The sequence below is a fragment of the Lampris incognitus genome, chromosome 10 (genome assembly GCF_029633865.1).
Source record: "Lampris incognitus isolate fLamInc1 chromosome 10, fLamInc1.hap2, whole genome shotgun sequence".
Classification (NCBI taxonomy): domain Eukaryota; kingdom Metazoa; phylum Chordata; class Actinopteri; order Lampriformes; family Lampridae; genus Lampris; species Lampris incognitus.
In genome coordinates, this window is record NC_079220.1 from 54,513,071 (window position 1) to 54,527,261 (window position 14,191).

The 14,191-nt window shown below is 48.8% G+C and overlaps 1 protein-coding gene across 1 annotated transcript in view; it reads left to right on the plus strand.

The window, feature by feature from the left end:
• The first annotated feature begins 1,850 nt into the window (after nucleotides 1-1,850).
• The window catches only part of prkcab (protein kinase C, alpha, b), a 231,002-nt gene continuing 218,661 nt past the window's right edge, over nucleotides 1,851-14,191 (plus strand). The window contains 2 exon segments of the mRNA XM_056288468.1: nucleotides 1,851-2,017; nucleotides 2,510-2,541. Of these exon segments, the coding sequence (XP_056144443.1) occupies nucleotides 1,851-2,017; nucleotides 2,510-2,541 (199 nt within the window).

Sequence of the window (14,191 nt, forward strand, 5' to 3'; positions counted from 1 at the left end):
TGGAGTCTAGACAGGCCCCAGTGCCTTGCCTTGGATGAATTCCTGAATCAGTTGACCTTCAATCACAGCAGCCGCGCAATACGATTTTGTACGTTTTTTAACATGTAATTTTACATCTTAAGTAATCTAAATTGTAATTATCTCGTGAACTTTATCACCAATTAAAAAAGCGCAACTTTAACAACCGTTATAGATTGGTTTAATCAATTGAGGGTTACATAATAAAGCCTATTTTACGAGTCCTTATGGTGTACTTTCTACATGGTGGTCACCGTTGCTTGCATAAGCAAATGATAAAAGCTCAGTCAGTAAAAAACAAAACAAATCCCTTTCTCGCGCTTTTACTTTGGCACTGGTTTTGCTCTTAGATGCTTGTTTAGATGCACTTATGACCTCCTGATTTCCTACGTTAAATGCACTTATTGTAAGTCGTTTTGGATAAAAGCGTCGGCTAAATGACTGTTATGTCATGTAATGTAATAAAAGCGAATAACCAAAAAAATTGACTGTGAATGTTCTCATTCATCCAACCCATTCAACTCATTTGGACAAAAAAAACTGACTATTTGGCCTACAGTGATTTGCCTCTCACAAAACAAAAAAAAGTTAAGAAAACATCAGTTCCTGTGCCCCCCCCCCCCCGGTGAGTAATGGTCTCAGCTTGGCCGCCCCTATAAAAACCGTCTGGCTCCGCCACTGCAACCAGGCTACATGAAGGATGTCGACAGGCATCGTTTCGTGTTCGGTGCTAGAGAAACAATGAAGGATCATAATTATGATGACATTGTAGCGAATTCAGGGGGGGACAACGCAACCACAGGAACTGCCGCGGCCGGGAAGGGAACCCGTACGCCCGCACCGCAGGAGACATCGCTAACCGCTCGACTAAAGGGTCAGACCCGCCAGCCAGCGGCCAGCGTGTCTTCTTATCCACGCACGTTACAATATGATTACGATGTACTTTGTTAATCCCCGTGGGGAACTTCTTTCTCTGCATTTAACCCATCCCAGGTGCAGTGGGCAGCCGTACTGCAGCGCCCCCGCCCGGGCACCAACTCCAGCTCGCCTCACCAGGCCTCGGTCAGGGGCACAGACAGGAGCATTAACCTTAACGCTCGTGTCTTTTTGAGAGACAACTTCGATCCGATGTTTGATTTTGGAATCAAAAGATCGTAAGAACATGGTGACTGTTGTCATTCGGACTACAGTTTTCATAGTTGTGGAGAAGATTTGTCACGGCCTTGGGTGATAATATGTGTTGGAGAGACACCATGCAGACGTTAGCGTGTGTACACAGGAGTCTGGTGAAGGGCTGGTGACGAAATGCACAATATGCAGGTGGGGAGAAATGTGAAAGTGTTCTGCCAGTGTAGAATACTGCAGTTAAATACTGGCCAACGCATGTTGCTCCATTTATTTCCTCTGCATGTCAACAGCTGGGCAACACCATCACTTACTAGGATTCCCTCCAATACGGCATCCAACACACACACACACACTTTCCACGCTGACGAAGCGAGACGTTAACGCGCAAGGGAGCTCTCGTCTCCAAGACTGTGCTCAACGGTGACTGCAATTCACGTTATGTCCACCGGGTGGCGCGATTGACCTCCGGTTTGTGAGGCGCGGACGGTCCCCCTCAATCAAATGGAGTAGTAAGGGTAGATTGACGTCACTTCGAACGAAAAACAGGCGCTCTGCTGTAGTCCGGCCAAACGAGAGAGGGACCTGCTGTCCAGCAGCTCCAGCAGCAGCAGTTGGTACCAGAAGAAGCGGAGCGGGACGAAGACACTTCCTAGTCGGGCTGTGTTGGCTACTTTTCTTTTCCTTTTTTTTTTAATGCCCTTATGATGGCTGATCATCTTTTACATTATAATGACTCAGCCGGGTTCGGGAACCGATTTGCCCGTAAAGGTGCTTTGCGGCAGAAAAATGTCCATGAGGTGAAAAATCACAAATTCACCGCCAGGTTTTTCAAGCAGCCCACCTTCTGCAGCCACTGCACAGACTTCATATGGTAAGCATCCTTTACGCACGCACCTGTCCCGTTTCGGGGGAGAAAGGAGCTCACGCGTAATTCGCTGTCAGCCCCTTATGGCTCGCGTTAAGATGGGACATTTGCGCATTCACTTGCAGCTACTGACGTTTATAATCCTGGGGAGGGGGGGGGATTTAGAGATAAACCTTTTTGTTCCGTTTGACAGGTTTTAGACGGGGGTTGTAACACTGCATTGTCTGATCAGATGCAAGCAAAAGAGAAGTTGCGCTGACAGGCTTAAACTTGTGCCTGTGAAATAGTGCCCGGACTGCACCTGCCCAACACGTCAGGCAAATGAGACGAATTTATCACATCACCAAAATCTATGCAAGTTAGCAGCGGGGCGGGTTTCCTCTGCAAAACGCCTCGTTAGAGTTTAATGGCTGGCGTTTCGGATGGAAGCTGTGGGGGGAAAAAAAGTATTGACTGAAGTTGTGACTTCACCGACTCTTTGCTTTTTGTGTTTTGCAGGGGATTTGGGAAACAAGGATTTCAATGCCAAGGTAAAGCCCTGTTTCAGACTGATGTTTGCTATGTTGGAGTGGCATAAGGGTCATGTCTGGCGTTACTCTGTCAAGTCTCACCAGAAACTGCCCACAACTTCGTGCAAAAAAAAACAAACAAAAAAAACCTTACCTTTTTGTTCGCTGCACTGGAAGACTTGCTGTTGAGCGCAATGTCACGGGGTTCAACTCGAGTGGGTTTGAACGAAGTGGGCCATTTGCCTCATTAAAATAGACAATATAGCTGCTTGTGTCAGTGTCAAGAAATAACCTGCACCTCAAAAAACAAACCCACACAACTCAGCCACTGAACCAATGATGGAATAAGCCACTAAAGAACAAAGTTTCATCCAAACCAGATTTATTCGCTCGAGCAGAGATGTTACGCAGCACTGGTGTTCTTGCAACCTGTTGGCCAAGAGACTCGTTTCTTACACCAGAGAGCTGCGTCACAAGTCTCAGCCGACTTTCAAATCCATAGCCATGTGGGTTATCATTTGCCCCTGCGAGGAGACATTAAAAATCAGTGAGCTGAACTCCCAATGATGCGTTTCCGTTAGTGAATTCAAACTTAATTACCTGAAGGGATTCATCACGATTCTAGATCCAGCAGCCTGGGCCGAGACTGGTTGAGTAGGGGAAGGTTGCTCACCACCCGTTGAGGTGACGGGAAGAGGAAGTTCTTGGGTGTAGCCGCTGGGGTCCAGGTCTCCCTGTTGCATGTAGTCGTTTGATGACCGAGTATAGCGATATGGCTCACTCAACCGCTGCATGAACCCACCATCCTCGGTGCTGGGGACCCATTGGTGCGGCAATGGAGGCAAGAGCCTGTGGTGCGGCTCGCCATCGACTGGTCGTGCAACATGGTCAGTTAAACCAGAGTATAAACCGACTGCATGCCAGTTAGAAAAGGTGGGTTGTTGCTCCCAGTCAGCTGCTGATGTTGGGAATGACGTTTCACCTACTGCATGATCATAAGCAGGAGGAGACCCATAGCCAGGCTGCGTCTCCTCATAAGTGGCACCGTCGCCGTAACTTGGATAAGACGGGTCAGAGTTCAAGTCAGGGTATTGGAAAACCTCCTCAAAGACAAGATGGGGTGGGTTAACCAAAGCGTCACCGTTGAAACGCGAGTCAACATTGAGGTTATGGCTGGAAGAACCAGACAGCAAGTCAGAGCCTCCATAGGCACTGCTGGAGACTAGTTCAGATGGCAAAGAGGAAGCCATGTCCCTGGAGCTTGTTGGAAGATAGAAACTGCTGGGGGACAGATTAGGGTAAGGGTATGCAGCCCAATCATCAAAATGACCCACAGTGTCGGGAGGGAACACCACACTTTGGGGTGAGCCAGTGTTCAGTGGGGCGGAAGGAGCATCAACCTCTTCACCAGGATAGTTACTGGGACTAACGGGGAATGAGAACGGGTCGTTAACCTGCCTTAGACTGTATGCATTAGTTGGATCCCTGCCACTGAGGACCAAGTCTGGCCGTGTTTGAGCGGAAGGATTGCGGTAGCCCTCCTCATCCGGAGGCCCAGTAGTTTGGCTGTAGGAACCAGCCCAGTCAACCGGAGCAGAGCTGAGAGTTTCATCATCCCCTAGATTATGGGAGTCATCTTCATAGCGATACCCATAACCTGTAGAAAAAGAAAAGGCTAAGATAAGGAGTTGCAGGAGGAACAGAACAATATCTGCTTTTCAAGTACAGAAGGAATGCATTACCTCTTGTAGTTGGTAAAGCAGCACCAACTTCAAACAGCACGGCACAAATCCAGAAAATCCTGCAAAGTCAGTGAGCCAATAATATTATGCACACACATTCAAGGCAAGAAAAACTCAATCCCGCCGTTAATGCAACACACAGGTACCTGAAAAGAGGTCCATGAGCCATTAGCCAAGAAACAACACGTCCTAGATGAAGTAGAGCAAAACTAGCAGTTCAACAGGACTTAGTGCAACCGTCTGCTGCCTGGGCTTATTGTCACTCCAACTTTGTGGGCTTAATGGAGACTGTTACCAGCAGTTGGATGCAACACAATCAGGGAGCAAATCAAAAACAGGTGTGGGGACTGGCTTTCCCTACACGTTCAGCCACACCAGGCTGTAGGATGACGTAAAGCAGGGGGCTGCAGGTAGAAGTTGTTCCACTGAACGCCTTTGGCTAGTTAGGAATGTCATGTGTTCCTTGAAATTAAGACCCCCATCGCCTCCATCTCTGCCAGCGTAGCTTTTCTTTCTGGGAGCTTGATATTGTGGTAAGAATATCTGGAGGAGAGGTTGACTTGGTAAGGGGGTTATGTAAAAGACAGAGAATAAGACACAGATGGAGGCTGAACAACGTAATTAGAAATCCAAACCATCCCAAAGGCCCAGCCCAGATAGCAAAATTGCTGTGGGCCGGACCCGTCCCACACCGACGCTTTCACCCGGCCCACATACCGCATGGAATGATGGCACTTGGGCGGTCCGCTCCCGTTTGCCAGATCTGGGCCAGAACCAAGCCATAGCAATGCCGCGTGTGCCACATATTTGCCCAAAGGTGGCCCATATTTGTTTTGTGATATTTGGGCCATATTCACCATTTACCACACGGGCCACTTCAGGGTCACATCCAGATCACATGGTGCCGAGAGCACCGCATCTTTGCCCACATTTAATTTGTCATATTTGGGCCATATTTATACATGTGGGCCACTTCAGTCTCACATCCATTGTGTCAGGGCCAGAAGAAGGCCACCAGTGCCATATCATTGTCTGAAGTGGCCCACATCCGGATGCTGTCTGGGAAGAGACAATGTTATCATAAGAGCTGAGGTCAGGGAAGGTCAGAGAGTAGAAAAAAGATGTTTTATTAGATATGTAAGTATGCGATGCTACTTTAAGTGAATCAGTCGAATCACAAAAGCTCTTGCATTAGTGTGGGAATAACGGTGTCTGAAACAGGTTGCGGTTGCACTCCAGCGTACCTGTCTTGGATCACAGCGTGTTGCATCAGACCGGCACGTCTGTATCCCCCTCTTTCCAATAAGCTTCACCCCACTGCGTCACGTAACACGCTTGCTGCGGGGAGAAAATTTGGTGCCTTAATTAACTGTCAGTCCGCACAATGTGCACCATATCTCATGCTGGACGCCCCTGCTGGCTGCATAAGGGCCTTGCTGACCCTTGAAGTCAAGAAATTAGATTTCCCCTGTTAGCTTGTAATGTTAGGTGAGGGGATGAGCAATGCTGGACTGATGCAATGGCCATAATCATGCAATGCCTCCACCTTTTCCACTTACTACTTACTGTGTGAATGTGTGTGGTTTGTGAATGTGTGCGGAACTGTGGGTGTCTAAGATGTAGAGACAGGTAGATATAGATATAAGGATGATGGAGAGGAAGAGAGAGAGTGAGTTTGTGTGCATATGTGTATGGATGCACATATTTGTGACTGCATCTTTACATGAATAGCTGTAGTTGCATAGGTCACGTATACAAATACGTACTATTATAGTGGAAATGATAGTATGTCCACTTTGCCTTACTGACAGCATCCTACCATTCACCGGTTCTCATCAGACAGGTCGGTAGTGCATTTGCAGCACGGTTTGATAACGGAGCCCATGTCATATGTGTTTTTAAACTGTGACCGGTTGGCGTATTAATGCAACACGGAGATGGGCCGATGGGGGAACAGATTCTTCTTCATGGATCTAGACGGTGCATGTTCTTGGAGATGGTGTAGATCTCGAATGCATGGAGTTATTTTGTGTTTTGTGTTTTGTTTGGATTTTTTCTGTCCCGCGGTGGCGTTGTCCCCAGAGACCAGTCCTATCATACTCTGGAAAACAGCCACGAGATGCATAATTCAATGCTTCTAGTATGACAAGCTTTTTGATGGAAAACTGCATCAAGCCGGCATGCGTTTCCTTCTTTGAACCCTGCTGTACCCTCTGACACATGCGCACCAGCAATTTCAACCTGTTAGGCACACTGGAGAGGGGAAAGCGCCATAGTTTCGATTTTTTTTGTTTTGTTGCATAATCATGCGTCACATAAACATTTCAAAACCCCTGACACATCCCTCAACTGGGATCTGTTCATACTTAAGATGGTAAATATATCCAGGACTGTGTGTGTGATGTACAACTTGCTGGCACCGTGTCTCCCAGACAGCGTCCAGATGTGGGCCACTTCAGGCAGTGATGCGGCACTGGTGGCCTTCTTCTGGCCCTGACAAAATGGATGTGACCCTGAAGTGGCCCACACATATAATAGCAAATATGGCCCAAATATCTCAAAACAAATATGGGCCACCTTTGGCAAATATGTTGCACATGCGGCATTGCTATGGCTTGGTTCTGGCCCAGATCTGGCAAACAGGAGTGGGCCGCCCAAGTGCCATCATTCCACGCGGTTATATGGGCCGGATGAAAGCTTCGGTGTGGGATGGGCCTGGCCTACAGCAATTTTGCTATCTGGGCTAGGCCTTTGTGACAGTTTGTGGTAACGCGATCGTGCATGAGTCCTGCGATCATTCATTTCTCATTTTCCCCCCGTTCCCCTGGCACGCCTGACACTAATTTATGGTTGTTCAGCGGCGAGAACAGCCGAGAGGCTCCCGCTGCGCCGAGGAAAGCCGGATAGCAGCCCTTTTCACATCCTCCTGCGATCGGCTGACTCCGCGGCACAGCCGAGTGCAGAGGAGTGCTGCCCAAAGTAGCGCCATGGCAGCTGAGACGTCTTTATTGCCGAGCAGCTCCGTGTGGGCGGAGGACCGAGCCCTTCCACCTCCCAGGGCCATGGCTGCTCTACCTTTTTATTGAGGCGAGCCACGCAGCATTCGCCCGGCTTCTCCGTAATAGAGAGCCAGGACACAGTAGGTTATAAATTTTGGTATATTACCCTCCATAAATTGAAATAATTATACGTGACGGGGTTGCTCAACAGCCTTGCCTTCAGATTCCCTTCTGCTTTTTTTAGCAGTTGGGGACCAGACGCTTTTTTAAATTTTTTTTAATTCTCTAATGTCTAATCCAGTTCTCTCTTACTGTGACGCCCATGCAAATGCATGTGGCTGTTTTGCTTTGGCCGCCGTCCACTGTCCACTGTGGAGACGCCGCATAAGCGATGCGCCCTGTCATATGGACATGCTGAGACCGTCCCTAACCGCCATTTTTGCTGTGCAGTATAAAAAGCTACGGTACACACCCCCCCCACCCCCACCTCCCCTTTGGCGTCCTCTCAACATCACCCCCTCTTAAATCTTAACCAGGAACAGCCTCTGCAGGGAATGAAACATAAAATTATGCGGTCACCCTCTACCCCCCCCCCTCTTTTTTCCCCATAAAAAACAAAAACAAAACGCTATTATATAGCAGCATATAAAATGTAGGCAGGCCCAGGATCTGGTTTAAGGCACAACCTCAAGGCGTGCCGTGCATTTGTTTCACGGTTATTTCATATATCGTGTTGCAATATATTGTGTTGGTTCTGCAGGGAGATTTCGCAAGTCATGATTTCCTGTACCCTAACCAAACTGTCTCTTACATAATGTTGAGAGATGTTGAGAAGGTATTTGTAAAACACGTTAAGGTCAGACTGAAAAAGACCATCTCAGCTCTATAGGATGTGGGGGTGGGTGGGGGGGGGAATCAGTTCAGTGTAAAATTGCAATATTGTACTGTGACAATTTTGAAGCGCACTGCATGAAGTGCCATGGAGAGGTTGGCTGTAATGACTCCTACATCTGTGAATGTTGGAGCTTGAATTTTGTTGAATATTTTACCCAGGGAAGGATGCTCATGTTTCATGCGTTTGTAACCCAGGGTGCGGAAAATAAATGCATTTTGTTGCATATTCTCTTTGGATTATTGCAGTTCTCACATTATACCGTAGATAAAAAGGGAGGAAGCATTGAAAAAAAAAACCATAATTGTGAATCACGATATTCGCAATTTCGGGCGGCACGGTGGCACAGTGGTTAGCGCGGTCGCCTCACAACAAGAAGGTTCTGGGTTCGAGCCCCCGGGGCAGTCCAACCCTGGGGGTCGTCCCGGGTCGTCCACTGTGTGGAGTTTGCATGTTCTCCCCTTGTCTGCATGGGTTTCCTCCGGGGGCTCCGGTTTCCTCCCACAGTCCAAAGACATGTAGGTCAGGTGACTCAGCTGTACTAAATTGTCCCTAGGTGTGAATGTGTGTGTGTATGTGTGTTCGTGTGTGGGCCCTGTGGCGGCCTGTCCAGGGCGTCTCCCCGTCTGCCGCCCAGCGACTGCTGGGACAGGCCCCAGCATCCCCGTGACCCTGAGAGCGGGATAAGCAGTTCGGATAATGGATGGAGATAAAGGGGAAATATTTTGTACCCCAAGTTTCCTATGTGAGTGGTTCAAAATCCAGGAGACCGATGTCATCAAAAGTAAAATTATTACTGCCTCTGACAGCAACGGAGAGAACGCCATCTCTGGGAGAGATGGGAGTTAGCTGCTGAAATACGACAGTGGCATCGGTGCTGCCTGCTTGCTCGGGCGTCTGACTAACGTCACAGGGCCTCACTGAAGCCGGGGCTAACATGTTGTGTGCGAGGGTGTGGGGGTGGGTGGGGGTGTTTACGTCTGAAGAATGAGGAGGTGTCTGTGAGTGTGTTTGAGCATTACATCAGTCACTGCTGCGGTGACAAGGGTGTTCTGCTCTTCCTCTCCGACCCCCCCCACCCACCCCCTCACCACCCCCCACCACCACCCCCCCGGCCTTTGAAGTGAAGCGTCTGTGGAAGTGGCGGTGCCATCTGCAGCACGGAGAAGCCGAGGGCTACAAGGGGAGCAGTGCGTCTGGATGCGAGAGGAAGGCAAGAGACGGATGGAGAGCCGGGCAGGAAGAAAGACGGGCGGCTGAGGGGGAAACGGTGAGAAGCCGTGGAGGAGTCAGGGATGGTCATAACAGTCCGGGACCGGGGAAACCGTGGCGGGATATAGTAGGATATTGAGTGATATGGAATAAAATATGAGGGTGAGGAGAGATATGAAAGGTGAAAAGGGCTTTTTACAAATTCTCCGCCGCTTGTGGCTCGGCGTTGGCAGACAAACCAAACGGTACGAGTATTCAGAGCAGATGAGGGTGCAGAGCGAGGAAAAAGTGGTCGGTATTGCGTCTAGGCGATGACCAGTTGTAAACTGTGGCCAAGTGTTTACATGACCTGAAGAGGTCTCTGTTCTGAGTGAGAATGTCCCGGATCAGTGGCGGCTGGTGCTAAAAATTTGGGGGGGGGGGGGGGGCACAATTGACCTTGACACAGCACAGCTGACAGCTGCTTTAACGTCCACACAGTCACAGAGTTATTAAGAAGGACAATGTAGCCTATAGATTTTATCAGGGTTCGTAGGCGGTGGATGATTGACAGTCGAGACGAGGCGTCGTGGTGGGCGTGAACATGATTGACAGCCACGAGAATTGTCCATACATTAGATCAAAAAACATTAAAACAATACCAATTCGTTGCCAATGAAAGTGGGCGTGTCTGGGGCGACACAGAACTGCGCCCCCTGGAAAATCTGAAGAAACCAATCAGACAGCAGCCTCAGGTCACCTGCTCACCACAAGTTTGAGGGCTTACATGAGGTATCGTTTGGCCGGCGCCCCTCACCCTGGAAGTATATGTATTCGGACAGAAGTCAACCAAATTTGCATTATACAACTAAATTATGTTTAACATGTTTAAGTAGATTTCCCTCTCTTGATATTTGAAAGGGGCGGCGCCCCGGCGCCCGGTACTGGCCAGCCGCCACTGTGACCCAGATGCTGAAATCACCTCCGTCACCGTGGGTGAAAATGATGAAGTTGTGGTGATGCTGTAGTGAGGCAAAGCAGTATAGCTTTAATCCATTTTCTTTGTGGACATGAGTAGATATAAGACCTTTCAGAGGCCATAACGAACATGGAAGTCATCTATTTACAAAAGTGCAAGACTACCAGGCTGCTTCAAGACCTCGACCAGCAAAAATAATCAAGTAATAAACATTCTAAGGCAACGCTGCTAATTCAAGAAAAATAAAATATAAAGGCACGTGCACTAAAGATCACATTTCAAACAAAATGTTTGATTTTTGGTAGAAAACATTAATCTTTGCTAATTCTGAGTGACCTTTTCTGCGTCATCACCAAAGTCTTGAGGCGGGATTCTGACTCCGCGGCTGAGGCGAGAGTCTCACAGACATTCCCTGAGGAACCACGCGGTTTGACAACGATAGCCGAACCCCGACTACCCGACCCAAAGCCGAAATTTAACAAACTGTCACTGTAGCTGTCGCCGAGAAAATGTTGTGCGTATGCTACGCACAACATTTTCAAGCCATGACTTTTGTATGCCGTTCGCTGAGAATGTGAATTGGTGGTCCTCGCCGGTCATGTGGTTTTCGAGACACAAATGTCAACCTAGCACAGACAAAAAACAAAAAAAGATGCTGTTCATGGCAGAGCTAGGGGTTGGGACAAGGTATGGGAGGGATAGTGTACAATGTACACTACCTCAGCTACTTGGTTATGAATACAGACCGGAAGTCCCAAAGTCCAAATGGGAGACACCGCCAAAGGGGTTGAGAATGGCAGAGCTAAGATCCTGTGGGACTTCAAGTTCCACACGTACAAGCAGGTGCTGGCTAACCAACCAGACATTGTGGTGGTCGACAAGGAGCAGAAGACAGCCGTAGTGATCGATGTAGCAATCCAGAGTGACGGCAACTTCAGGAAGAAAGAGCACGAGAGGCTAGAGGAACACCAAGGGCTGAGGGAAGAACTAGATCGGATATGGACGGTGAAATCCACAGTAGTCCCAGTGTTAATAGCAGCCCTAGGGGCTGTGACCCCCAAACTGGGAGAGTGGCTCCAGCAGATTCCGGTAACATCCTGAGGTCTGTCCAGAGGCGTGCAGTCCTAGAAACAGCTAAGCTACTGAGCAGAACCCTCAAACTTCCAGGCCACTGGTAGAGGACCCGAGCTTGAGGTAGACACACACCACCCGAAAAGGGCGATATATATATTGCATTCATACTCTACTTTTTTGCATTTGGTTATTCCACTCCCTCATCGTATCAGTCTCCTCCTATATGATTTAAAACCCCAACAAAGTACATGAAGTCGACAACCCCCTCTCTGCTGCTAATAATACATTGGAAGAAAAAAAAAGTATTTCTTGGACTCTGGTGAGATCCCCGATGATTACTTGAATAGGAAAATTAGTGGTTGGATGAAGTTCCTCTATCCACTGGCATGTGTGAGCAGAGGTTCAGCCATAGGACAGAGACCCCTGGAGCCGGTAGCAGTTCAATGTCTCTTTTCCAGCCACGGGGTTTGAGCTCTGCCCATCTGGCTGAGGGACAGCCTCCACATTCACATCAGCAACTCCTCCTCCCAACGGTGCATATGGCACGGATGTACACTCTCTCCAACCTTCACTTTCACTCTTGAACTTCTAGGAAGACACGTCCATTACTGTAATCAGCCCCAGTGAGCTGCGTTCAAAACCCCTGCTTATATTTGCATGCCAGTGCAGTAATTTGCATCCCCCCCCCGCCTCCAACCAGATTAATATGTATTTCCAGTGAAGTGGCAGTGATGAGACCTTTATCATCTGCACAGATGAGAGAGCTGGACGGAGGCCGCTCCGCTGCTCTCCGGGACATTCGTTCCCTGCGGCAGACATCATGTAGTGTGTGTCAGTTACCATGATGGGGGCTGACACATGTCTTCGACGAGACCATCGCTGGAGTTAAAAAAGCAGAGCCAAACATTTCCCCTGCCAAGAACAGAGCAGTGGACTTCATTAACCAATCGAGGAGCAGAAGTGTGGGGGTGTTAGTACATGGGAGCGAGAGCTGTGGGACTCCTGGCCGGGGAGCGAAAAAAAAACAACAATAAACATGTTACGCAACACCCCGACAGAGAGAGCGAGATGGCCCCTCTGTAGCGTTGCTGCTGAAACCGAAGGGCCCTGGCGCCGTACCCTGCCTTGTGATCTAAAGATGGCCTGGAAAAGTGAGTTTATTAATAAGGCCCGCTGGCTGGCCGGCCTCGGTGCAGTTTCGGTATTACCGGGGCCGTGCGTCAACGCATTCTGTGGGTGCTTTCCATGCCAGGCTTGAATTTTACCCTCCCACTTATGTCGGTTGGAAAAAGCGCGAGTGAGAGAGGCCGTCGGTTTAAAAGCCCTTGTCATTATTTCTCTATTTAACTTGGACTCATCTATCAGTCGATGAAGTGTGCTCGTGTAAAGCTTTACCCACTACAAGTTGTTCAGCTGGGGAAGCTGTTAAATATGGATCTCATGGAAAGTGTGCTCGTGGGGAAGGCATATCCTCAATTAGGACCCAAGTTAAGTTGACTTTGAAATTCAGAACCAAGGTTCCGGAAAGAGGCGGCATGGTTAGCGCGGTCGCCTCACAAGCGAGAAGGTTCTGGGTTCGAGCCCCGGGGTAGTCCAACCTTAGAGCGACCCTGACAGCAGGATAAGCGGTTCGGATAATGGATGGATGCATGGTTTCGGAAAAAGTACAAAACCATAGTAGCCAGTTTTGTTCTGGAAGTTTCTCTGTCGCCGTTGTTGTGGACAGGGCTGTGCAATAGTTTGTGTATTGCTTTTTTTGTTGTATACCAAATCCCACATGTAAATCTTCTGCTCCACATAAGAGGTTGCTTCTTTTTCTCTCTCGGTCTCCCTGGCGACTCCACCTGTTTTCTAAGGAACGGTAAATTTGGGACACCTGATTTCTTACGGGGAACTTCTGTTTTGTCACTGGCGGAAGAAGTTCAAGAGATGGATCCCAAAGTAAATGACCTTGTTATCCATCCATCCATCCATTATCTGAACCACTTATCCTGCTCTCGGGGTTGCGGGGATGCTGGAGTCTATCCCAGCAGCCATTGGGCGACAGACGGGGAGACACCCTGGACAGGCCGCCAGGCCATCACACACACACACACACACACACACACACACACACACACACACACACACACACACACACACACACACACACACACACACACACACACACACACACACACACACATTCATTCATTCCTAGGGACAATTTAGTACAGCCGATTCACCTGACCGACATGTCTGTGGACTGTGGGAGGAAATTGGAGCCCCCCGGAGGAAACCCACTGCAGACACGGGGAGAACGTGCAAACTCCGCACAGAGGACGACCCGGGACGACCCCCAAGGTTGGACTACCCCGGGGCTTGAACCAAGGACCTTCTTGCTGTGAGGCGACCGTGCGAACTACTGCGCCACAGTGCCGCCCCTTGTTATCCAGCCAGATCTCGTTATCTATAAGTAGCTGGCAGATATCATGTTATCAACCCCGTCATCATTCATTTGCATCGCCGAAATAATCACGTGGTGTCATGTGACATGATATCATGTGATTTGATACCGCCATGTTCTGAATATGACTTCTCATGTGTTTCCGACTTCTGATCAAGCATGTTTGCCGCTGAAATGGCTCAAATAATGTTCATGGAACCTGAATTGATATAGCAGGGCTCAACTTTTATTTTTGTTGTTGTTAACATCTCTTGGGGGTCAGTGAGCCAGCCTTTGGGTGTAAAACGGCTCTGCCTGGGACTCTCACTAAAACAAGCTTTTTGAATGAGGAGAATTCATTGAAATGTT